This window comes from Halichoeres trimaculatus, unplaced genomic scaffold (genome assembly GCF_033239565.1).
Source record: "Halichoeres trimaculatus isolate MK-OKI-2021-1 unplaced genomic scaffold, fHalTri1.1 fHalTri1_scaffold_19, whole genome shotgun sequence".
NCBI classification, from domain to species: domain Eukaryota; kingdom Metazoa; phylum Chordata; class Actinopteri; order Labriformes; family Labridae; genus Halichoeres; species Halichoeres trimaculatus.
This window is the reverse complement of record NW_027437197.1, coordinates 4,418,034-4,445,505: the sequence shown is the minus strand read 5'-3', so window position 1 is coordinate 4,445,505 and position 27,472 is coordinate 4,418,034. Positions and strand designations below refer to the sequence as shown.

The 27,472-nt window shown below is 39.4% G+C and overlaps 1 protein-coding gene across 1 annotated transcript in view; it reads left to right on the top strand.

Moving 5' to 3' along the window:
* Positions 1 to 5,712: 5,712 nt before the first annotated feature.
* Positions 5,713 to 27,472, top strand: part of lats2 (large tumor suppressor kinase 2) — a 30,214-nt gene continuing 8,454 nt past the window's right edge. The window contains exons 1-2 of the mRNA XM_074695477.1: positions 5,713 to 5,897; positions 14,777 to 15,459. Coding sequence (XP_074551578.1) covers positions 15,094 to 15,459 — 366 coding nt within the window. The 5' untranslated portion in view covers positions 5,713 to 5,897; positions 14,777 to 15,093. The remainder of the gene's footprint in view (positions 5,898 to 14,776; positions 15,460 to 27,472) is intronic.

Here is a 27,472-nt window from a genome sequence, read left to right as displayed (position 1 = left end):
ATAAAATAATAATTGTTATTAAGGAAAGATAAAGTAAAATAACACACGTCAGCAAAAGGCCTAAGAGGGTATCAATGGAAAGATTAAAAGTTAAAAAAGGTGAGTCATAGATTTAATAAAAGTAACCAAATACAATTATGTTTTAACATAATATAACATAGAAGAAGGGAAAAAAGAGTATGGACTAAAAAGTAGTGGGAGGTAAAAGATGAGAGAAAGGCTAAAGCCAGTCTGTAAAAGTGAGCTTTTAAAAAGGATATAGAAGCTTTGAGAGTATAAACTCAAAGGAAAGATGATGCTACGGTAAAATAGTTTCCTCATTTGCTGATTTACCTTCAAACTTCCACCTGTGGTCAATGAAGCTGCCCCCTGCTGGCAGAGAGAGGTAATGCAGTCATTTCAGAGTGGCACTTTTTTCTGTGAACTAACCTTCATTGGCTTTTTCAGCACAGTCAGACTGTGTTTAACTGCTTTTTTAGAAACATGCTGCTTATTTCCAGGATTTTCTAATCGTAGCTTCCCTTTGAGAGAAAATCTAAGAGTTGCTTGTGTTATTTTCAACACATCCTTCCTCGTACTGGTGTATTTTTCTCTGTGGAAGCTGCAGGAGTAACTTTACAGCACATATGCAGACCTGGTGGATGGATGTCCACTCAGAGATTTTATTGATGTCAATATTTACGAGCTTGTTTTAAAGAGAGATCACACTCCAGGTTAATTTTCCTCAACTTTGGTCTAAGCCACACGATGCAGGGAAGAGGACGAACGCATCGCACAAGCAGGCGATTGTTCTCCTGGATTTTAGCCCCTTTCTCTTCCAGCTGCTTCTGTGATTCTTTACAGTCACACAGCATGGAAACCTGATTACAAACGAAGGACAGACTTAAGTCAAAACAGAGAGGATTTCCCAAAGGCAACCAGCGTGTTGGCAGAGTTTGACTACAGCTTTGTGTAGCTTAGCACGTGTGCTTTAAAGACGTACGTCTCATCCTTCACAGTTAAATTCTCATCGCTTCGTTCGGCATATTCTGATCTAATTGATTTCCAGGGACAACAGAGACGGGTCTGTTGGGTTTGGGACAAGGCTGGAGGATATTTTTAAAAACTTTCCCCGGACACTGAAATGCCTTTTAGTGTTTGTGATCATTTTTGAAACTCGAGTTAATTCACCAGCTTGTGTTCAGTTTATTAAAGCGGGAAAACATCAGAAAACATCTCATTGCTTTGAAATGACTTGTGTTGTTGGTGCCTTAGTTTGCAAAGCTGGTGCTGTGTTTATACAAACATTTATTTTGCATCAGAAGTATGCTGAAGTTTTCTGTCTGGCTTGGTTGCTTAGCTAAACATACACAAACAGTGTGTTAGCAAATCGTTTCGTGTGTGTACGGTGGGAAATGTTCACATTCAGTTTTTATATGTCACAAGGTTCACCCTCTACAGTTTAATGTGTATAATTTCCAAATGATGTCAACTAATTATAGAAAATGACCTTAAGCGGCTTAGATGTTTCAGAAGTGGTTCAGCTAAGGGGCTCGAGTCAACTGAGGAGATGGTTTTCACACACAGAGCGGACTCAAACGGCTCAGTTCAAAGTGCTTTAAAAGGTGTTTCTTCATGAGCAGACGGTGTGCGGTTGCCCAAAGAGGAATGTGCCTTCTGTTTTCCACTGGATGTTCCTTTCCATGGATGGCTGTGTGTCTTTCATGAACTGTTTTATGTTTCATGTGTTCATATTTTACACTCGCAGAGTTCCCTTAAGCACTTCAGACTCTTCCTCTCTGCACTTGTGATGTCCTTTTTCTTTGTTTTTTACGGCATCTTTTGTAAACTCTGTGATGTTAAATCTAGTCAGCTGCACCTTTGGTTTGAGAAAAGTCTGCGAAGGCTACCAACCGGTTACCAACCATCAGTACCACAGTCATTTGTTTGAAGACTGAAAAGACTAAAAGGAACAAGTCTATCCTGGTGAAAAGCTATCTGATTAAGATCCTACTTCTTTTTCCTCCTTAGAGATTATGAACTACTGTTCAAAGTTTCCAACTTAAAGGTCCATATTCTGCTCATTTTCTGCAGTTTAATATGGATCATTGATGTCTTCATGAAATGGTAGTAACATGTTTTGGTCCAAAAAGCCAATAAATCAAGCACAGCAGCATTGTTTCCAGGCTCTCATAGCCCCTCTGTTCAGAACGCTCTGATTTAGTGGGCGTGGCCTTCATATGTAAATGAGCCACCGCTGATACCGCCCCGCTCTTCAGCGTCACTGAGAGCGGCGCCACAATCACCGAGTGCACAATGTTTAGAAAACAGTGAAGCTCTTTTACCGTAACATTACAGGCTAAAACAACAGGCTAACTGCAGCTAAAGTTAGCATCCTGAAGCTAACACAGAGACAAGGGGGACACTGAGGAAAAGCTCTTCCATCTGCTCCACAGCACACAGCATTTAAAATACTCACATTTCCAGGGTCCCAGGTTTGTTGGAGGATGGTTGGTAATGCGCATGGATTCAGGACCAGTCTATTGGCTAGCCCTCTGTTGTACTGTCCAAAGTTGGAAAAGCAGTCGGCCGTGAAGTGACTAGCACACACATGCACAGTTTTACTGAGTGTAGCTGGAACATTTCCTTGATAAATGAACTCTAGACACTTAGTCTGTCTTCTTCAGAGATGGGAAGCTTGAGCATGGAACTATGTGGCTGTTTACAGCCAAAAACAGAGCAGTGATGGCTCTTCAAATTTGGCATTCTCCTCCCCGCTGCTGGGGAGAGGAGTGGGCGGGGAGGGGGTTAGGGGGTATCTACTCTGGTGGACCAATCAGGTCAGACTTGCTCCTTTTAGGTCAGGATTTTACATTCACAAGCACTACTTAGTACAGGTTTTGTCATTAAATATCGCATTTTGTGGGCTGGGAGGAAAGCCAAAGACCCACAAATTTCACTAAAAGACTTAATAAAGTGATTTTTGCATAATGTGGGACCTTTAATATTCTAGGATTTTTTTCATATCAATGAAAACTTTAATTTATGATTCTGTTCTCTAAGTCTTAGAATTTTTTGGTCTTTAATCCCTCAGCTTTCTTTCAGTAATACTGTCAGATCTCAAATAAAATGTAAGGATGAAAAGACAGAAAGAAATGCCAAAAATTAATCACAGGTGATAGGGTAACTCAAAAGACATTAGCACTTACTAAGGATTGTGTTTAATATCTCAAAATATATTAATGTAAATCCTTTCTGAAGGTAAATATCTGACTTCCTGCATGGCTATCTGCTAAGTTGTGAACTTTGGCGCTTGTTGTTTAAAGAAGGAAGAAGAAATCTTTTAGAGCAGCTCAACTTTGACAGTCTTATTCTTACTTTATTTATTTCTTTTGTCAGTTTTAGAGCATTAATGTGTTTTTTAGACATACTGGTGGTTATTGTGAGGTGTAAAATGGGTTAAGACTAATGAAACTCTTGAGTAATAAATGGTCGGTGGTTAAATGTCTTAAGTCTTACATGAAAGTGCATCTTTTTTTTTGTTTTTTACATAAAGTGTTTGATTGTTTACTACTCAGTAGCTCCTTCTCTAAAATGATTAGAAAGCTTTTAAGTTGAGATGAACCTTACATTATCTCTGTTTATCTCACATCTCTTGCTATTAGACATGCGGTTTGCATCATATTTATGGATGCATGAGCTTCCATCATGTGTAACCTCTTAATGGTTTGATTCTCAGTTTCTCCTTACTGGCTGGATAATTAAAGTTTAGGAAATGCATCAGGCATCAAACTGTTCTCTGTGTTGTTTTAATTTCTTCCTCCATGTGGTTTAAGTGTCTTGTTCGGCTGTTTTCTCTCTTGTGGACGTGCCTCACATGTAATGATTTAGTCTTTTTTTGCAGTTCTGCAGATTCAGTCACTGCCCTTGACTCATTGGTAAAGATTTCTTCCAAGGCCAGAGGGGAGTGACTGAGTAATGTCCTGATATTTTGTTGGATTAATCAAAGGGAGAAATGCTTTGGAGGAAGCCCCGCCCAGAATATGTGTGGTCAGAGAGGGGCAGAGAGTAAGACCTCTCACACTGTTGCCTTTTAGAGTCCCCATGAACCAGGTTAACATTCAGTTTTAACCATTATTTCTTAAAAAAGAAAAAAAAAAGAAAAAACATTTTTGATCCTTTGAATCCTTCCTTATGGTGTCACAGAAAAAAAATAAGATAATTCCCATTCTCATCAATGTAACTTTCGATTTGTTATTTATCTTTTTGGTAATACTCAGACACAAGCTGCTGATGTCCTCCTTGTTTGTACCAAGGTTAAAATAGTTTTAGATTTGTCATTATAGTTTAGTTTTAGTTAGTTTTGACATTTTATTTTGCATTATAGTTTAGTTTTAACTAATTTTTGAGCGGCATTCTAGTTTTTATTTAGTTTTGATTTTTGCAACAAGACTTAGTTTTAGTTTAGTTTAGTTTTAGTTTTTTCATACCTTATTAACCAGGTGCAAGATTCAAAAAGGTCAGAGTAAATATTTTGTCATACTGTTTATTTACAAGAAAATAATATAAACTTCATATAAAAATATAAACATAAATTATATAAAATAATTTTGACATAAATTACATAAAAATAATATTAACATAAATTATTAATATATATATATATATATATATATATATATATATATATATATATATATATATATATATAATATGAGCTTCAATAAATAAAAACTTGGACTCTGTAACAATTAAACTATTACAGATGCTCTCATTCATTGCTCCTCTACATTTTGTCACAGCACAGAGCACAGCCAGTCAGTGCGGTAAACAAGCACGTCCCAGTACGTCGCTGTGATGGTGCTGTAAGGCGCTGACAACTGCCGAAAACTGTCTAAAATTGGTTGGGAAAATGTGTCAGATTAATTTAAATCCTAAAGGCTATTAATATTGTCAAAAACTATAACTAAGGACATTTTGTCTATCATTTTAGTTAGTTTCAGTTAGTTTTATGAACACAAGATACAGTTTTAGTTTACTTATCATTCTTGTTTTCTTTTCTAGTTTTTATTAGTTTGAGTTAACTGCAATGTATTTTAAATTTTAGTTTTCGTTTTTAGTTTCGTTTTAGTTAACTACTATAACCTTGGTTTGTACAAGACTTTCATTGTCATGTAACCCTCTGGAGTTCATTCTTTATACTTTTTTATTGTTACTGGAAGAACTTTTTTCAAAATCTTTACACTTTGTTTATAAGAGCTTGGGAAAATGTTGGTACCTTAGATATCCAATACTCACAAGCACTGGTTATTATTGAACATTCACTGAAACTTTGCACATTTTAAGAATTTAAAAGTCGTGTTGACAAATTATAACTTACAAAAGTTTAAAATCTTAGCTTAGAAATTTCACCATTGCTTGAAAACATGAATAGAAGAGTAATAGCTAGCTTAAGTGATGTAGTGAGCCGTCCAAGATTAACCTAGTTTGTCTTCACAGTGAGAGTAACATTAAACTCTTTGAGACGAGGATTCTATTTATATTTGCTAAAAAATAAACTGAAAAATATTAGTAGTAGAGTGGTTTATATCGGTTTATATACATTATTTATGGTTTAGCTCAGATTGTGAAGCGCTCCGAGTGGATCACTATTCCAATAGACGATCTTCGCAGCGCTGCTGACGTTCGTCGGTCCGTCACGTGACCTGAGGAATGTTAACAATGCAGCGAGTGTCCAACTTTGTGCTGCATTTCTGATCCTGCTGCAGTCTGGGGAGAAAATGGAGGCTCATTTCATCATATTTACCCCGTCCCTCCGTCTCTGCCGAGCTCTTCGACCGCGAACCGGACTTTAAACGCTGTTATTTGACGGGATTTTACCCTCTAATCTGAGTTATTCTTGCTACTTCTATCACATGGTAAGTTGAGAGTTACTTTTTTGGGGAGGGGAGTGGTGGTGTAACTTATTTCCACGACTTGTTTCTTTAGGAAAAAGTTCCGTTACAGGTATGTTGACGTTATTGAACCAGAAAAAGACACTTTTAAAACTCTTTCCCTAACTTTAGGCCTCTTTAGGGTTAATAGGACTCTCCCCAAATTCTTTCTGCAGAGGAATGTTCTGGTGTTGCTCCTCTCTCAGCCCCCAGCCTGGATACAGTGGGGAAGGCCACAGGACGGTAAAACAGGGGTTTCCGTTGCGTTTAATGTCCAGGGGCCTCAGGCAAAGACTGTAAACTGCTCAGACACCATTTTGTAACAGTTCTAAAACTTTGGTACAACTACAAAGACTCAGATTTGATTCATTGAAAATCCTGTGGTGTGTTTATTCAAAGTTATGGCCAAATCTCTGCACCAGATATGGATTTTCTAAACCTCAAAGGGACCCAATCTCTACTTTGGGACCTCTTATGTATAAAATAAGGGGCTCAGGAATCACTCAGGTATTGAATTGCTTTTGCTATGTTTTCTTTTTATTTTCTTTGTGGTCATATTTGTATAAAAATGAAATTTCTGAACCAGCTTTATACTCAGAAGTCTCACAAGTTGTTGTATGTGTTGGAAAACAGGCTGTAAAGTGAGAAAATGGGCCCAAAACAACCCCAAAAATTACTGGATACTCATTTTTTTTTTATTAATAATGTGTATAAAAGCTTATTATGATAATATAACGGGGTAAAGTTTCAATCATTTGTTTTGAGTGTCTGGTTTTCACTCCCAAGCCTAAAGGCCTGCATACTTTGGCACTGATGCAGCCATGTGTTTCATTCAGGTGTGCTACTACTATTACTACTACTACTACCCACAAACACACCTACTCCGTCCATCTGACACACTTGTACACCGTGTAATCACCAGCAGTTTATTCTACTTATCAGTTCAGGTGTTTGATTTCTTATGAGCTCACCTCTAAGCTGTTAAAACGCCTCCAGTCCCAGCTGAGTCCAGAGTTATGCAAACCTAAGATTCAATTGGACATGTTGTGCTTCTGATTGTGTGTTTCCTGAGGTGGGAGGTCACATTTTAGAAACAATCAGGCCTTTTATAAACAGGCGGTGATGGTGCAACAGTGTGGTCAGGTATCAGGCTGCACAGCTGGATCTAATCCTGCAGAGGCATCTGTCAGGGAAGAAGCATAGAGAGGACTGCACCACTGCAGACGCTAGCTTTTGCTATTTAAGGTATTGTTGTGTGTTGCTGTTTGTCCCTCTGTAAACAAAACAAGTCATCAGGTGACAAGATAGCAAAGATATTTGGGATGAGACAGCCGCTCTGGCTGCTGGATGTAAACCCTGGCTCTGATATTTGTGCTCCTGTGCCAAAGGAAGGCCTGGGTTTGATTCGATGTGCATGTGTGTCTGATTCTGGAGATCACCGCGCTCCACAAACTGTAGAACAATGCTCGTATAGTGTCTGTGACGTCACCTGGAGATTTCACAAGACATGTTTTGAATGCAAAGTGAAGCTGGGTTTAGTTTTTATTGGTTGAGCGTGAAAAATGAATTTCTTTTAAACTGGCTAATCTTGACCATTCTCTTTGTTTGTACACATAAGATATGGATTTGTAGATAAAGTTGCTGAGTCAGTCAGAGCCTCGAGCTTCTCCTCCTCCATCTATCAGACCTGCTGAAGGCACCACAACATCCACAGCTGCCCTCAAGGAAGTTACTTTTTCTTCCTTGTTCATAACTTTCCAAACACAACAGGACTGCCATCATTCATGACTCTCTAAAAAGAGTTTAGATATTATCTGTGGAGAAGCTTGAAAGAGAAGTTCTGATGTTTTTAGATACTGTGCTGAGTGGACAATCTGATAAAGATCCAAGGCTGTGTTTGGTCCAAGTATCTTTGCTAGAAGTGGTTTGTTTTGGCATTTCAGAGAAAAGGAAACTGAAATTTGTTGTTGAAATTTTAAAAATGTCTGAATGATTCAAAGGCAGAACAAAATAATGCATCTAGACATGTCAAAACAAGGTTTTAGTTGCAGGATATTCTTGCATGTGAAAGAAAACACAAGGAAATTATTTTGGATATTTGACAAATATTTTCTAGCAAGAAGTTTACAAGACAAGACATTTATGATTCTTTCTTTTGAATTATATATTATGAAGGCATTGACCAACAAAAGCTTAAAATTAAGTTTTTGTATCTGTAGGTATAAAAATGTCCATCTGTGTTACAATAAGTTAATGCATTTATTATAAGCACACAATAACAGTTATTGCAAACCAGTAGCAAGCCGCTGGTTGTCACATTTGAAATGGTACGGTACTGATGGTACTCAACGATACCAATTTTTGGTACTTTTGTGTGTGTTTATGCTGTAATAAATACTTTTCTAATGTTAAAATCTGAAAGTTTCTTTTTATTTAACATATTTATTCTTCAATATGTAAACTTGCAATGCTGTGTTCATGTCCAGCATGGAAAATCTCCTATTCTAACACAGTCACAAGGATGCGTTTAGGTACCTAATAGGGATGCACTGATATGTAAATTTTGTCCGATACCAATATCTGATATTAATACTGCTGTTATGGCTGATAACTGATATTTACCGATATCAATATTGGTTAACAAAAAAATCTGAGATGATGTGTGAAAGTAGTTCAAAGAGAAAAGACGACCATGGAGAGGATCAAAGGATGGAGCACCCAAGATGAACGCAATCAAAAAAGTATGTTTAGTCTGTTTTTTTGAAACAAAAACAGGAAGAGAGACATGAAAGAAGAGAGTCCACTCTTCTTAGTTAGTTTTGGTTTATCACATAGTCAGAGAAAACAAGATTATTTGGATCTTGGAAGATCGTTTAAGATGCTCTGACACTGGCTGGGAACTTTTTTACACACATCAGCTGATGTCAATATGTTAAAAAAGTGACTAACATCGGGCGATACCGATATTGATACCAATATACTGTGCATCCTTAGTAGGGATGGGTACCGAATTAGGTACTTTCATAGGAAATGATTCATGAAAAATCAAAAGGTGCCATATTTAGGAACCTGAATGCATCCTTGTGACTGTGAGGGAGTGGAGGAGTAGCTGATTTTCCATGCTGGACATGAACACAACATTGCAAGGTTTTACATTAAAGAATAAATATGTTAAATTGAAACAAAAGTAAATTGTATTATTATCAAACAAATTGATATTTTTTTACCACATAAACACAAAAAAACCCCTGAAAATTGGTACCGTTGAGTACTGGTACCGAGTGCCAGACACCTGGCATTGGTACCAAATCGTTTCAAATTTGAAAGGTACCCATCCCCAATCCCTAGTTTCTAATCATGGTACCTTTTAATTTCATGTGAGTCAGTACTCGGTACCACAGACAGAATTCAGTCGGCACCTGCAAAAGTACCTGATTCGATACCCTTTAGAGGTGTCCCAGTCTGATTTTGATATCGGATATCAGTCCCATATCAGCAAAAAAACAAGTATCGGTATCATATCGGAATGTATCTAAAATCTCTGATATAAGCAGTTTCTGTTACCCATTGGTAAATAATAAATGGGTCAGTTTCTCCTCATACCTACTTTTGCTGACTACTTTTCTTTGTTTGGATAATATCACTTAATCAAGCCTTTTCTAACAGGACAGAGAAACTACAAAAATAAGTAATTAAACTATGCATGTTTAATGCTGATATCGTATCAGATTAATATCGGCTAATACTCAATGCAGCAGTATCTGTATCGTATCAGAAGTGAAAATGTAATATCGGGACATCCCTAGTAATCATCCCTATGCAAAATGTCAAAAATGTTTTGAAATGTTATAAACAGACAGAAGAATAGTTGTTTATGATGGTTTCAAAGCACAGGTGACATGAGGAGGAGACAAACAGGACTCCTTTGACCTCCTTTAAAAGCCGTCATCCTGAAAACATCACCAAGAGTTCCTGAAAAGTGAGAGCATCTAAGACACTAAAATCTGTCAGAAGCCTCTACTTAAGCAACAATATGTCTGATTGTCTGAACAAGGATGATTATTTATGGTGAATCAAATGTTTTTTGTCTTTTTTATGTCTGTTTTAGAAAAACAACAACGAAAGTTACAGGGAAATGCTCATACAGGGGAGCTGACCAAAGTAGGGTTCAAAATATTGGCAAACAGGCAAATTAAAAAATCAGACACAAGTATTTTATTTCTGTTACACACTTCAGTTCTGGATATAAAACATTTTCTTTTCCACAAACTTTTTTTAACAAGCTCTGTAACCGGAAAAGGAATAGGCTGAAGCCAAGGCCTATCCTTTACAATCCATGAAATAACCCAGAATATCAGCAACAGAAATTAGGGGAAAGAAATCTTAACAAGATGTACTCCTAATTGTTCTTCTTATTCATTTGACATTTGGTCATTTTAAAGATTTTAAACAGTATTGTACACTCTTGTTCCATTTTTTGCAGCTAAAAACATCTTTAATGGTTTCTGCAGGTTTTGACTTTCACTAGAGTTTTGTTGACCTGAAAACTTATGAGACATTTGTTGATGAGAAGATAAGTTTTAGTCTTTCCGCTGCACCGATGAATCCAGTATTTGTCCATTGATAAGACATTAAGTAGCTGGTGTTTATCTGTTCAGTTCTGAGGTTTTAAATGTGTGAAACGTGGGATGAAGAAGATGCAGTTTGTTGAGATGTTTTCCAGTGATATTTTAAGAAGAGGGACTAACAGGACTCTGAACACAAAGTCTACAGAAGTCTTGTCAGTCCAAATTCCCATGGGTTTGTTTTTGTGCACATTTCTCAGTACTTTTGCAAAGCGGATCCTTTTTCACATTGTGTGCGGTCCAGTTATGAGTCAGAAGTTAGAGCCAAATCAAACCAGATCATCTGAGGCAGGTTGTGGTTAAATATCAAAGTCTGTGTGTTTGTATCTCTGCCTTTGAGTCCCAGTCCCCCTCCAGCCAGTTTCCAGACAGCGACCTTCCATAATTCTTGTTTTTTGGTTTATTTTGGTCACCGTAGACTGTCCCATGATTCAGCAGTGGTATGAGCTTACTTGTAGTTACTTGTGGAATGGAATGCTCATCGGTCGGACACGGCGCCTGAAGCATCGCAGGAATGGAGGCGAGAGATCCCAGAGATGGAGCAACATTTATGTAGCTAGGCATCCGCGGGTCCTGCCCTCCCTCCACACCAGCCTCGAACATAAAAACAAGAAACGGTTTCATCCATATAAAAGTTTTATCTGGACAAACAGTGAGGGCTGTGTCTTTCTCAGAAATTGCCCAAAGGGATGAAGTTTGCCAGGAAGGAGGCGGGCGGGTGGGGAAATAGTTCAAGGGCTTCTCATGTTTGGTTACTTTGGTGTGACTGTCTCAGTCCCTGAACTCCTCTGCGTTTGTACGGGGAAATAACTGATACGACTCAGATTGATGTTTCCAAACAGATAGGAACAGGCATCGTGGGTATCTCATCTTTAAACACAGAGTAAAGATGTTAAACAGATTAAAGCTGATGGAAATACTAAGTTAAACATCTCTCCGCTCAGGTTTTGATTGGTCTGGATGAGCAAGAACACGGCGTGATCAAAACAAAAGCAGAGAATAAAATGTTCTTTCATGCTAGTTTTGCATGTGAGCGTGGTGTCAGCACAAAATATGTCCTAACAGATAAGATATCAGCTCAAGTTGTGATTTATTTTCTTGCAGCAGAATATTTGTGGCTCAAATCAACCAGATCAATTAAACAATGATTGCTTCAGAAACAGTCTGCAGACGAGATTGTAAAACCGCCGCCAAGTCCGAACCTGCCAGGATGTGACTGTGTCTGGCGTTTTGTCAGCGAAGGAAACAATCCAGATTGGTATCTGAAGCTTCACCTGCCTGCCAAACAGAAATCCACTCAGACTGGAGGAGGATGCTTATTTCTGGACAGGAAACCAGCCCGTCTGTTGGTTCCTGGTACTTCTGGCTCTGTGTCCTCATGTTGTGATTTCTTTCCTAACGTTTAGTACCTCGTTGTTCCACTTTCTGTGTCTCTCATTGGCCCTCACGTGAGGCTCCTGACAGAAACATGTGGATTGATTTCACACGTCATACCATCTGCCCTGTAGGAGTAACACCGCTGTGGCAGAATGTGGAGTATGTCTCTCAAGATAAGGCAGAGAAACGGTGTTGAATGTCCGATCACAGGGGAGCGCTGCAGGATGGGAGGGCTGCTGACTTGTTTTGACCCCACGCTGGACGCTCGGCGCTCTCGCTGGGGTGTTTACCTATGACCACGGAGCAGAAGTATGCAGCGACAGGGGCCGATTTTGCAACCACAGCTATGCATTGACGGTGTGTGTGAGTGTGTGTGTGTGTGTGTGTGTGTAGGGGGGGCAGGTGGTGACATTCTTGAGTGATGCATTCGGTATGCAACAGCTCTACAAATGAACTCCTAATCTCTGGAATCTGACTCCTAAACCTCCAGGTCATGCCAGCCTCAGACTGGTTTCATGTGATGTTTGTTGTTCTTCGTAACACTTCCTGAAACCGTGTTTTACATCAAGATGGACACTGTTTTAGGTTACTTTTGTGAAGTTTATGCAATCCTCTAATTAAAAACATGTTGTACATATGTGAATTTCCATGGTACAAAAAGTAAGTTTACAGGTTTTCTGTGTCAACAACATTTAATTGAGTTTATACTGTAAGTGAATGAAATGTAATTGGTCCCTGAGTCTGGATATTTCTGGGTATAATTAAACAGAAACAGGTAAAAATTACACACAATGTGACGTTGATGTACTGTGTTTTAATATATAAATAATTCAAGTAGGCCATCTAGTGTCTCAAAGTGGTTATAGCAATAGTTTAAGTTGTTTGGAACCTTTCTGTAGTTATGAAGTCAGCCATGAGCCTTTCATTAGCCTGTTAGCTTTTGACATTTGAAATTCTCAGTATTTTTTTACAAATAGTTGATGTGATGAAAGTTAAAATTCTATTCTGAAGCTGAAGTTATGATGTATGCTAACTGCTAGCATATCAATGCAGTTTCCCACATTTGTTAGCATCAAGCTTGCGCTTTTTTATGTTATTTTGTTAAATAAGGTGATTTATACCATTTCGAATGTACTGAATATGAATCTCCAGAGAGAGAGTGATGTACATTTCTTAAAGAAGTCAGTTCTTCAGTAAAACTTCAAACTGAAAATCCTGAATCAGAGTTTTTTTGGCAAACAACTGCTAAGCTAAGATAGTGGCGGCTCCGGCACAATGTAAAGAAATGATAAGGGAGTCGTTAAGCACAAAGGCTGATGATATCGATGGATTGAAACATATCTTATCGATTCCCAACAGGAACCGGTTTTTGATTCCCATCCCTACTGGAGCAACGAAACATAACACAGCTTCTTAAGTTTTATAAGTTTTATTCTTCGTCTGTTACAACCTGTTATAGCAAAAGAAAACCCCAAACAAAAGAGTAGTGTGTAGGCCTATTTAAGTCCTTTTCCAAGTTTTTATAGGTCTGTCACTTAACAGCGTTAATTTCATAAATTCATCAGTCTTTCAAGACCCAAATAATCTTGTTTTTTCTGACTATGTAAACACCAAACTACCTAAGAAGAGTGAACTCTCTTTTTTCATGTCTCTCTTCCTGATTCTGACCAAAAAAAATGAACAAAACATACTTTTTTTGATGGCGTTCATCTTGGGTGCTCTGTCCTTTCATCCTCTCCATGATCTCTGTCGTCTTTTCTCACGATGGCGCCGCTCTTTCTCTCTGAACTACCTCGACACATTCTCAGTTGAAACGTGTTCTGCCTGAACTTTTCTGACTTGCAGCGTCTCGCTATGTCTCTGTCATCTCACATCTTCTCCTCATATCCATGCTGAGCTCTCGTCCAAAGAGCACACCGCTCTCACCCACAGTAGTTTACGAGCAGGATTTTGATTGACAAGCTCCGCCAGACCCTGCCTCCCTGTGGATGAAAGAACATAGTTTACTTCTATAGACGCAGTAAACGGTTACAATCGACGACTATAGACGTCAACGGCAGCGAATAGAGACATTTTGATATTGGCGAGTTGAAAAAAATGTAGATTTACAAATCTTCTAATCTTCGTGTATTCATTTGATTAGTCATGCTCTACAATTTTGTAATGTCCTAGAATCCAAATTCTTCAGCAGAAATGACATTAAAATGTGATTAATTGGATTAATTAGTTACAAATTCTGTAATTAATTACAGAAAATGTTGTAAGATGCGACCTTGATCTCAATTTTCCGTAACCGTTTTCCTCTTTAATTTGGAACTTTTCAGAAACTACTTTGTGCTTCTCCTGAAAATGTCTTTCAAGTTTACATTTTTTTGTTATTTGCAACCTTTTTGCCACACACGTGCATATTTTAGCTGAAATATTATTAATTTTTTTTTTTTAATTGATGACAAAAAGGTATTACCTTGAACTCCAAGATAACTGTGCAAAAAAATTAAAATAAATTAATATATAAATAAATAAATACAGTAAGTTTAAGAAAAAACTTTTTTTCATCTTAATTATTTTCTTTGTCATGGTCAGAGGAAGCCACTACAAGGAGGCTACAGAGTTGCAGGTTGCAGACCCTGATCTAGCGTCATGCTCTACATTTACTCCTGTTAACTCTTTGCTGTTTCCCTTCCAGTGAGCTGTCGACAGTCCTGCTTCACCTCCACATATTTCTCCTTTTTAATTAAAAGCTCTCCTGTGCTCAGGACGTAAGCTGCCCAGTGCTTGTTTTTAATTTTAGAAAATAAGAAAAACATGCGCAATATGCATGACCACAGTCTCCACGCTCTGACTCCATCCCTTCCTCCACAGGCGCAGATTGGCTGCATCATGGTTTGGCTGCACGGTGCCCGCGTGACCGGCTGCATTTCCTGGAATAAGCTGGAACCTGAGCCTTGAAAGCCACACCATGGAATGCCTGTAGTACCACACCTCACCTCCGTCGGCCCACCAGCATCAGCAGGAACCACAAACACAAAGAGAGACACAAACAGAGGAGGAGGACCCTGCGCTGCTGGAGACTCTTTATCTTTTTAGGTCAGCCGGCTTGAAAGGAGTCATTTGGAGGAGTGTGTGTGAGTGTGTGTGTTTCCCTTTTAGAGTAGGTGCCTGCTCTGGGCACTGAGGCCATGAGGCCCAAAACTTTTCCCGCTGCCCCCTATGTGGGCAACACGCGCCAGAGGCTTCAGGAGATCAAGGAGGGCCTGAAGCAGCCGGCCAAGCTGGTGAGCCAGGCCCTACATGGGGGCAGCTCCAGGACCGAGGGCGGCAGAGGGGCCGACTGCAAGAGCGGGAAGGACACGGCCAGCCGCCAGCAGCAGCTTCGACCCCCGCAGAAGTTCAACAACTACCAGAACGCCCTGAGGGAAATCAGGAAGTCCCTCATGCCTTTCGCCAACGAGTCCGGCCCCTCGTCCGGGTCGGGACACCCTGCAGGAGCCGGGGAGGTGAACCGGCAGATGCTGCAGGAGCTCGTCAACGCCGGCTGTGACCAGGTGAGTCTAGACTTTTAGACTTTTATCTGCAGTTTTTTTTATCCTCACAGTTCTTTTCTTCCACATGCTGCATCAAAATGTGCAACTCCTCGGCCTGTCACGATAACAAATTTTGCAAGATGATAATTTTCCAAAATATTATTACAGATTAACGATATTATTGTCAATATTATTTTGATTTTTTTTCCCATTTTTTCATTGATGTAATTATGATAAATGGGATAATAAAGTGAGTACACGATAACAAAAGCAAGAAACTTTAATTTCTTAAAATCTTATTTCTTCTCTTATTTAACTGTAATTAAAAGGTCAGGATCTTTTAAATAAAATAAATTAAACAAAAAATATAATAAATTTAACAAACAAGAAAGATAAAAAAAATACAATGAAAATGAAATGGACTCTCTTTTAGAAAAAAATACATGTCAATGAAAATAATTAATACTAATCAAAAACAACAAAACATAGACCCTGTCTCTAAAGAAAAAACAAAACTCCAAAAAAACAAAACAATAAAAACTATAGCCTAAATAAAAGGGAGTTTATACAGTTCCTGAATTGTTTGTAACATGTCCTTTTTCCCAGTCAATCCGTACTGTCTGTCAAACATTTTTAACATTTCTGGCTTTCAACCGTATTGAAGGGCTGCATTTTTGCATTTTGCATCTTTGGTAATGTATCTGTCTTTGAGCGCCCACCATTTGGAGCTTTTATTTCTATTACTTTGCTGACCAAAAGCCTCAGTAAGAGCGGATTGTCAAAGAACAAGGCTCCGCTGCACCTCCCCTCCTTCTTCTTCGTCGCCACTATTTTCAAACAAATGCGACATATCAGCTCGTTGGTGTTCATGAGCATAGACTTTGTTCATTCTGATAAAAAACTAAATATTCCCACACTGGGACTGTGGCAGGCAGCTTAAGAACCGTATCTTTGGTGCCATCACTCATATTAGCGTGTGTTTCCTCCTTACCCCTCAGGACGCTCACTTCAACTCTCTCTCTGTGTACACAGGAGCAGTCCCGTCTTAACCCCAAAGATCGCATTTTTGACAGATGCTCACTCTGCTATAAATCCGCTATAGAACCTATGCACCCCGATGTTAGGAAAGATAGACGTAGTGAGCCATCTTCTCATTCAGCCTCTTTGGTCGAAAGAGAGGAGGAAAACAAACATGCATGCACGTGTCAGTTTATCGAGGCTGGCAAACTTACCGAGGATGTTTTTATTTATCGTTCGGTTAATTGATTTATTGATTATCGTGACAGGCCTAGCGACTCCTCACACAAAGCGCAGACTCAGGCTGTTTCTCTCTGGTGGTAACAGTACACAGGCGTGTTAGTCGTCTTGGAAAGTGTTGCTGTGTTTCTGTAAACTCCACTTCAGTCCGGTGTCTGCAGCCGCTCTGCCTCCTTCAGTCAGGAATTCTTAATGAAAGCAGCCAGGAGAGCTACGGCCTCTTATATGCAATACAATACAAGCCTTTCCTGCCAAGTGTACTTCACTGAGGTTACATAACACAGGCCTGAGCGCTGCTGAGCTGGAACCTCAGGTGGGTTTCCGAAGTGGGCTGCTGAGCGTTTCTTCCTCGGTCCAGTTTGAGGAATGCAGGTCGCCATCAGACGATGAAGAGCGAGGGCCTCCTTCACATGTTTCACCTTCAGCCCCAGAAATCAGAGTCAGTGTCATGTGGATGCTGTTAGGCTGGGGTCACTTCACTTTCCTTTGACCAGACCTCTGCGTTATTATCCTCCGACTCTTTGAACCTTTCATACCAACCTTTGGACTCGCAGCCTGAGCTGGAGGTAACGATTCTTCTGCAGCAGATTCATGAAACTGTTTGAATCCAGGTTTTAGAGGAAAATCAACCAAATAACTGCTTGTCATCACAAAAAGCTGTTGTTCCTGGTTGGATTTGGCACAGCAGTGGTTAACGGGCTGGAGGACGGCCCTGTGATGGAGCTCGGCATGTGAAGAATGCTCAGCTCAAGCCCATGCACAGATCTCTGAAGAAATCCTCCCACCAGACCCGCAGTTATGAGGCTGCCCCTGCAGGGAGAGGCTGCAGGCCAAGCCAAACAAAAAATGCAACACAAAACCATTTGTTGCTTATTTTTCTGACAGCAAACCTGAGATCTGTGTCCTGATTGTTTGTTTTCTCGGTTTCACGTTCCTGAATCGAATCCACAATCCAAAAAACCTTGTAGGTGACATTGGCTGCCATTTCCCGGTTTTTCCTGCCAGTCATTCGACCTCCATTGCTGTCACTATTGTGAGTGGACCAGAGCGGTTTGGGTCCAGTCAATACAAACAGGAAGTGAACATTCAATGGCAGCAGGGTGGACCAGTTCCTCCTCCTGCAGCCGAGTCGCCACCCAACATGTCGTCTCTCCTCCTCCTCCTTTGTCTCTGCCTTGTCAGGGTCTTTGTCCCTCCTGGGTGTAAATAAATACGCTTGTTTGCTCCATTTTTATAAGAGCGCACATTCTGAATCACTGTTTTGATTAAATACAGTGGATGAGGTATTACTCCTAGGAATAAGGAGGAGCCGTGTTGAAGTCCCGTCAGTGCAGGTAGACAAAGTGGAGCTGTGGCTGTAATCAAACAGCAGAAAATCGTTTAACTACACATTATTCAGAAAACAGTGTCTTAGACGTGTGAATCTCATGTTTACAAGATGATAAGATCCAAACCTTAAAGCACAGGATGTGGTTTAATTCAGAGACGGTTCAACTCTTGCACTCCAACTCATGTTTGCCTTGCAGATTGATCAATTTTAAACGTTAAGTATTTTTCTAACATTTTAACTAAATGTTTGGTTTTGAAATATGAAAAAAAACACTTTAAATACTTAGTAAATGACTTTATTTCTTTCATGTAGATGACAATTTAAACAGTGAGTAATAGAAATAAATGATAATCAGAAAAAAAAATAAAAGAAAACAAGACAATCACTTTTTAAGTTTCTCGGTGTACACAAGCGAAAAGCAGTGGAAAAAGTATCAACTTTTTCAATATAACTTATTTAAATACTCAATTCTGATTGGTCGAAACCCAATCACAAGTGTGGTTTGTTAATAATTAAGAGCAATCATGACACAAGGGATCACAGAACTGACACATTTCATCTCGGCCTGTTGACACTGTGGCAAAAACTTTATCTACAATCTGGTTTTTAGAGTCAGGAAATAAAGTCAGGGACCTTTGGGATTCCTTATGTGCATAACCACTGAAATGAACTGAAGATCTGCACGTTTTCCCTTTAATTTAACGGTAATTAGAGATTTGAAAAATACCAATACAACAATATACCGCAAATGTTTTATGCATTCATGTTATATGCACATAACATTTATTCCTACTGCTTCATTTACTTTTTAAATAAAAATTTTAATTGATTTTAATTTTAATTGATATTTTAATTCTTAAAATCAATGTTTTTGTTACACTAAAAATTCATATTTTAGTTGAGTTGGAAGTCCAGTACATCTTCTGCACCTCCAAGGCAGTAGATGGCGCCAAAGAGCTTTTCCACTGTATGTTTATTTAAAATATTTTGTTCCTACACTTGTTGATGTGGGTTTTGATGCCGTAAACATCAATGTTTTCTCTCTATTCCTGTGTCAGCTAGTTCAAATCATTAAAAGTTTAATTTTTCCAGTGAAGCACACTGATAAAATAATAATCAGTCATGTTTTGAGCAATGTTAGATTTTTTATGAGCAACTGACCATGACTTTCAACCAATATTTTTTTTTCCAGCATTAATTAAATGTCACAGTAGTTTAAGTGGCAAACTTGACAAACTTTATGTTTTCAAGTTCAGCGTTTGTATGAAACTTTGCGTCTGACTTTCATTATTTCAAACACAATAAATCAGGGATGCACGATATATATCGATATAAATATCAGTATCGGCTGATTTTTACTTATTAGTTACTGGCATTTTCAGAATTTCTTGAACAATCTTTCAGGACTCAAATAATCTTGTTTTCTCTGACTATGTAAACACCAAAACTACCTAAGAAGAGTGGACTCTCTTCTTGTTTTTGATCCAAAAAACAGACCAAATGTGCTTTTTTTGATCACATTCATCTCGAGCGCTTCATCCTCTCCATGGTCATCTTTTCTCACAATCCCACCGCTCTTTCTCTCTGAACTACCACGACACATCCTCAGTTGGAGCGTGAGCTGCCTGAACTTTTCTGACTTGCAGTGTCTCGCTATGTCTCTATCATCTCACATCTATCTCCTCATATCCATGCTGAGCTCTCGTCCAAAGAGAGCACCGCTCTCACCCACAGTGGCTTACGTCGACACATCATCTCAGATTTTTTTTTTTTAACCAATATCGATACTGGTAAATATCGGTTATCCATAACAGCTATTTTAATATTAAACATCGTATCAGCCATAATTTTGATATCAATGCATGCCTACAATAAATAGAAAAGCTGTTACCAATCAGGTAGTTAACTGTGTAGAAACTTGCAATATAAAACAATGTTGTGATATCATGATTTTATCGTATTGTGAGCTTCTTGCCAATACTCACCCTGTACGATAATGGTGCATCTTGTATATAAATATAATATGTCCCACTCCTCATCTTTCTGCCATCTCAACCCCTCACGAACTCGCTCATTGACCACCTTACGTCTGTGAGAGTTCAGCAGTTCAGCACCCTCACAGATCAGGGTTACGTATCCTCTTCTCTCCGGACTCTTATCAGCCTCATCTTCCTGCTCCACTTAGTCTCTCCCATCTTTTCCAGCTGCAAATTACTGAGCAATGTGGCCTGTTACATAATCATTTTTTTAAAGGGAGGAAATGTTTGTGAGGGGGAACGAAGGTGGTGGTGGTGGGGGGGTGCATGCCACGCATGGAGATGACAGGGGAAGAGAGGAAATGAAGGGAAGGAGGGGTGTTTTCCTTCCCCTGGACTCTCAGCACCTCCGCAGCCCTGCTGGTGTATATGTGAGTATGTTCTGTACAGACTGCGGCCTGGAAAGGAATTTGATGCACGCTAAGCATATTAAAGCCTCCGACGTGTGAGCAGGCGAACACTGCGGCGTTTATGTAACGATAAAAAAACAGGACGTGACTTTAAAGCAGGGTGTTTAAGTGTTCATGGTCTGTACGTTGAGGTTACAGGACGTGGATTCGCTCCGCTCACAGTGTGAGAATCTGTGAGAATGACCTTATTCTGCAAGTTTCTGCTGTGGATCAGGAGAAAAAGTTAGCAGGATGTGTTTTATAGCTCCTCTTCTCGACCTGTCCATCCATCGTACATCCTCCATGTGGCTTTGATTTTCAAGGTCCCGCGCTGGAATGTGTTTCCGCCAGAAATGGGTCAAAGAGACAGTTGATATAAAAAAACCTGAGATTAAAAAAGAAGGTGTTTGTGTGAGTCTGAGCTTGTTATGATGCTGGCTCTGTGTTTGTAGCCCTGTGATTACGCCTGGTGGTCACCGTCCCACAACCATTATGACAAGGGCACAAATGTGGTGGAGATATTTTCAACAGAAAGAAAAGAAACAGAAAGAAAGAAAGAAAAGAAAGAGGAGGTTTGGAGGAAGAGTTTCAGAGAGCGAATAGCTTGAATTCCTGCTCCCTGGGCTGAGGAATGTGAGAGAGGAACATCTGCCGCCATGACAGCCAGGGTCACCAGACCCACCTCCACCCAGCACACACACACACACACTGACACACACACTGACACACACACTGAGAGGAAGCAACAAACAGTATGAAGCTGGGAATAAGGCTGTTGATGAGAGTGTGTACCAAAGTTATTGTACTTTTGCAAGTTTCTTTGGTTTTTGTTTTGACTTTTTGTTTTTAGTTTCAGTTTTCTAAGCAGGTTTTCAACTTTTTATTTTTTGAAAATGCTCATACTTAACTTGGGTTTTTGTGAGTTTTATTTTTGGTTTGTCTTTCTGTAATGTGGGCTATCTGTCAAAGACAAAAAATGAAGATATTTCTCTGAAATGACCCAAGTTTTGTGATGTGTATTGTACTATGAGCTTCTTGCCAATATTCGTCCCAAAAGGTAATGATGCATCTTTTAATGTGTCCCACTCCTCATCTTTCTACCATCTCAACCCTTCATGGACTCCCTTATAGGTCGCATTAAGTGTTTTTGTTTTCATTTTGTTTTGACTTTTTGTTTTCAATTTCAATTAGTTTTAGTTTTTAAGTGAGTTACTAGTTTTTATTTTTTGAAAATGCTCATTCTTAACTTGGGTTATTGTTAGTTTAGTTTGTCTATCTGTCAAAGATGGAAAAAATGAAACTACTTCTCCATAATTTTAGTTTCTTTTTGTTAGTTTTGTGAACTCATGATTAAGTTAGCTACTGTTTTCATTTCAGCTACCGAAATGTTTTTTCACCTCTCATTTTCATGATTTTGTTATTTACCTGAGACAATTTAAAGGTTTCAAATAGGCATGCACCGATCACAATTTTCTGGCTGATCACCAATCACCGATCTTTAAAAAGCCTGACCTGCTGATACTGATTTGGGCCGATACCGATTTTTCCTTTTTATTTTTTATAATCGACAGCATTTACCATCAATGTTACAATCTTATTTATTGAAAATCATTGAACAATACCTGTGAAACAATAAAATCTTAATGTTTTAACTTAAACAACCAATAAAGTGTCCTGAGTTTTAGGTCTCAGAGCAAAAAGCAACAATGGCTGGCTGTCAGACCTTCCTGGAGGAATATAAGATCAGTTATATATGTAAGGATGAGCTGACCACTGATCCCCCAAAAATGTATTAGTAGCAGAAAAACGGGTAATTAATAAAAAGAAATTAAGAAAGGAAAAACACAGTTCATATGTTGACAGCAGTTTAAAACACAAAGAGACATTTGTACCAATGTTTCCAGTAGCAGGATGTGAACTTTGTGTCTCTCATTTTGAGCTGAGTAAGTGACATTATTATTTTATTGTCTGAATCAACCCAATGAGCTATGAATTTGTGCATATAGTTTATAAGAACAGCATGAAATGTGAGCACATTGTTATAAACAAACATGTGACTCACACCCGTCCATCGAGGAAATTTAAGAAATATTCGCAAAGCATCGTTATAAGCCACCTGTACCATTTTCATTTTAGCTTTACTGTAGTTGCACCATAGATGAGCAGTGGACAGTGGAGTACAGGAGGCTCTAAGGTGCTAACATATTAGCTTGTGCATACAATTTACAGCACTATTTGACTTTTTCCACTACACTGAGGACTTAATCAAGTTTCAACGTTATTATGAATTCTGGTTTGTTATTCTCCAAAGTGAAAAACTTATTTTTGAACGTCACCACCACCAGTCTGACTCATGACAGTCTAACATATACATGTACGTAGGCATGGTGGTCTTTGTTTTGGAAATGCTGGCCCCTAACTATCAAACTCAACACTGACCTACAACATTTAGTTAAGTTTAGTTTATTTCATCCTTGATAACATAAAAAATAGAAGTTCAATAGAAAACAAAATAAGTCTCAAAATGAAAGAAAAAGAGCAGAAAGAAGAAAGGTCTTATAGTATCTGACCCTTCACTTACACAGTTGTTTAATAGACATTTAAACAGACAACCCAAAATAAGGCCAGCATGCTTTTAGCTTTGCAAAATATAAAGTAAATTAACAACAATAATAAAAAGTGCAAAAGTTCATCAACAAAAGAAAAAAAATCCATTTTAGGTGCAAGATTAAGAGCATATTTTATCCCTGTATTTAAGTATTTTTTTGGATGTTTTTTGATAAATACAAAAATCTCCAGAGGGGGAGCTGTTGAGCCAGTATTCCAAGCAAAAACTAAGGAAACGGATTACATATTACCCATCAAGAAAGAAAACTACTTTTTAAAATTCAGATTAAATTTAGTCTTTGAAGTGAGTCAACAGACTCCCTAACATGAAGTCCTCCTCATCTATATTTCTGTTTTACTTGGATCAAAATGTAAAATCAGTGTGATAAATCAGTCTTTGAGTCACTTCTCATAATACTATAAAAATACTAAAGTTAAGTTTTAAATAAAGTTAAAAAGGAGGGAAGCAGGAGAGGTTTGATTCTGGGACAGGGAGAAAGGACAAAATGTGACATTACAGGGCGTCTCACGTAGCCAGCGCTCTCCCTCTCTTTTTCTACTGGCTACACAGGAATGCAACACACACACACACACAAAAACACACACACATACAGGAAACTGAGTATAAACAGTGCTCTGTGTGTGTGTTGTCAGTTTTATACTCAGGGATGTAGTTACAGGGACGAAAGCAGGCGTGTGCATGCTGCGTGTGTATTACACCTATTCACACACTCACACACACTCTCACACACACACACACAAAGGGGCAGAAAGTGTGTGGCCTTGGCATTTCCTGGCTTTCAGAGCAGGCTGTGCCCACGGTTTCTGTTTAACACAACTCTGGGACAATGTACGTAAATAAAACACAAACTGGAGGACACAGAGTATCACAGCGTCGGCTTCAGGCGTCCAGCTGAAAGGTCGCTTCAAGGATCTCCTCAAGGATAAAAGTGTAACAGAGAATATTCAGAAAAAACAAGAGAGAAAAAGAGGAAGGAAAACAGGTTTCAAAAGTTACATCTCTCTAAATTTAGGATGAGTTTTGAGGAGTACGTGTTTAACCCTTTTCTACCGTTTTGGCTCTGACGTGACTTCTGGGCTGCTGAGTGATTTACGAACCTGCAGCAGAACTCTAAAATCTTCTTAAATGATCCTGAAGACGCTAAATGTTTAAGAGTCGGAATAATCTGCTCAGTTCTCCTGGTTCTTGTTAGAAATCTGGCGGCAGCAGCCTGAATGTGCTGAAGGTTTAACGGTCTTTTCGGGAGGAAAGACCGTCGCAGTCGTCTGTAAATCTTTGGAAGCATTGAAGCACTTTTTTAAATATAAAGTTTTATATTTACGGTTTTCCAACTACAATTTTAAGACCATCATCATAAAACTCCCCTAAAATGAAGTCACCCAAAAGATGGAGAGGAAAAATGATTTCCTGCAGTTCCCGTTTGTGTCCAGCAGGGGCAGCGTAGGCTGAATGGAGTCAGAGCTGCAGGGCCGGGCAGAGGTCTGAGTTAAATGTCTTTGCAGTGAGGTCATGTACCATTTGAGGGGATTTCCTCATCTAGGTGTGGGTCCTTCAGTCAGCGAGGGAAAGACAGATTTTCTGTTTGGTTTGTCTCGCTCTGTGCAGACGTGTTTATGTGTTTGTTGTTTTAGAAAAGACAGACAGAAAAGTCTTACTCTGTTGTTTTGGAAGATGGTACTGTTGCTTTAAGACAAACTATTTATTTTTCTCCATAAAAACTGTTAAAACCTTTGCAGCATGGCGTTTCCTGGACACTGAACGACGTGCTTTTCTTATTTTTGCATTTGTAGATCAAGGTTAGTAGGTCAGTTCCTCTCTACAGCTCTTTGTTTCATGATTTTAACACAGTTTTCTTCAACATTTTGTCAACTGCAAACAAATTTAGATACAGCACTTGGTCATATTTCAGTTTTTCACTCATATATGATCTTACTTTGAGCTTAGAAATGTCAAAACGCTCTACAGCAGTGATGCTTCACTTTAGACTCTTGTTCAGGATGAATTCAAGCTGAATAAATTTCTAAGATCACAGCCTTGAGGAATGATTGGCATTACTTAATAAAAGGTAAACCTAAAAGGAATGTTCCCTCCTTCACATTTTCACCGCTCCGTCTTAAATTACACGGAGGCCGATGAATAGAAAATGCCAAAGTGGTTAACCAACATTTTTTACATCGGTGACCTAAATACCTCTGGGCTTTCATAGTGACCCACCTGTTAGAGTCTGGGATGAGCACCACCTGTGGATATAAAGAGGGAAGATGAGCCAAATATGAAGCAGACTAACACAAGAGTGGATAAAAACATGAAGATATTGGCGGAAAAAACAGTTGATACCCAAAACTATCCTAAAATATCCACCAAGTTTGCAAAGCTCAGTCAAATTTGAGAATAATTGTACTTAAAAATGTCAAATATTTTGAGTGTGTGCTGGGAAAAAAAGTGTAAAAAAGTTTATAACGAACTGAAACGTGTGAAAACACTCGTGCGAGCTCTTTGGGTCACACTCATCGAGTCTGTGCCCCTGAGGGAAACACAGCACCACACCCTGCTACAACTTCTGATTCATTTATGGGAAATAATTGCACCATTTACAAATGATCGTACGATGGTATGATAAATGCTTTGGCTCACTTCTCTTTGGTGCTGACTCAGGATCTGTGTGATCATCGTTTTCCATCAAAGCTTCTCCAGATTCTGCAGCTTTAATAGTTTTATTTTCTACCAGTTTAAAAATCTCTCTCTCGTTTTTTACTGCGTTAAAAGTTTGATTGAAAACATTCTTGTGTCATCGAGCTCTTGTGATTTGACTTTATTTACTGTCTTGTGTTGGAGCAAGCAGGAAGTCACTGGTATGTGACCTTAAGTTGAGAGGAAGCAGGTGTTAGAGCACCTACTGGGACACTTGTTTCAATGTTTATTTTTCCAACACCCTTAAAACAATTTATCTTCACTTTTGGACAGAAACTGCTGAGTTTTAAATGTTAGTACAGGTTCGTCCTCTTGTTTGCTTATTCTTAGCTTAAAATACATGATACAAACCAAGAAATCAAAGGATTGGAGATCTTTTAAGTTAGATGACTACTCCATAGACTGGAAAAAAATGGACGTCATCTTGCTCGGCTGAAAGTGAGGTTGCCACAAAAAACTGCTCCCCCTGGTGGCTGGCTGCAGTAAAGGTAAAAAAAAATCCATCTCCCCAGTCATTCCAGATGGGCTGTGGCCAAACTTTAAAAAATGAATACACCTGGTAGAAATGTTTCTGATGTCTGATTGTTGTGGTGATTTGAAGATATCTGTACCCTTGCAAGGATGCTAGAGGGGGCATTGCCCAACCAGTCTACATATGCTTTGTGGACCTGGAAAGGACTTTCAACCGTGTCCCCTGAGGTATCCTGTGGGGTGTGCTCCGTGAATATGGAGTCAACGGCCCACTGTTACACACTGTTCAGTCTCTGGAGTGAGAGCTTGGTCCGTATTGCCATCAGTAAATGACCGTAAATGGCGTCCATTTGGTCAAACCACCTCCATTTTTGGCGATTCGACACACTTCGGTCGTTGTGGTCCTTAACGGCCCTATAATCACTTTTAAGTTTCTTCAATTTCCCCCGGCACTGTTGGGAAGTTTGGTGGTAGCCATGCTCCTCCATTAGCCTTGAGACTTCATTCCTCGTGGCTCCGACCAGCCCCCGTTGGATCCTGTCCTCGGCCACCAAACCCAAAAAGGTCTGGACTTCGTCATTGGACGACGGAGGAACTTGTCAGGACACCATTCTTGCAGTTGTTGTTTAAAAATGCCGGGTGACTCTCGTTGTCTTATGTCCCGACTTGTTTTGGGCGTCGTGCTCATGACTCATCGATGACGACATTGTCTGACCAATCAGTAGCCGGCAGTCAGTGACGTCATCTTTTAGTATCGACTCAGCTCGCTTGGAACCAGAGCGTAGTAGGTGCTAAAATTGGCTTGTTTTAGGAGATACCAGGGTAGTGGAAACACGCTGCAGATCGAGTAGAGCCGAGTAGATCAGGGCCGAGGCGTACTAGTGGAAAAGGGCCAATAGTCAATCTTGTTCCTGGTTAGGGTTGGACTCCACCAGGGCTGCCCTTTGTCACCGATTCTGTTCATCAGTTTTAAAGACAGGATTTCTAGGTGCAGTCAAGTGGTGGAGGGAGTCAGGTTCCAGGGTCTCAGGATCCCATCTCTGCTTTTTGCAAATGATGTGGTCCTGTGGGCCTCATTGATCACTGACCTCAATCTTGCACTAGGGCGGTTTGCAGCCTAATGTAAACCACATGGAGTGTAAAAAAAAATATAGGAAGTCATCTTGCTCGGCTCGAAGTGAGGTCTCCACAAAAACTGCTCCCCCTGGTGGCTGGCTGCAGCATAGGTCAA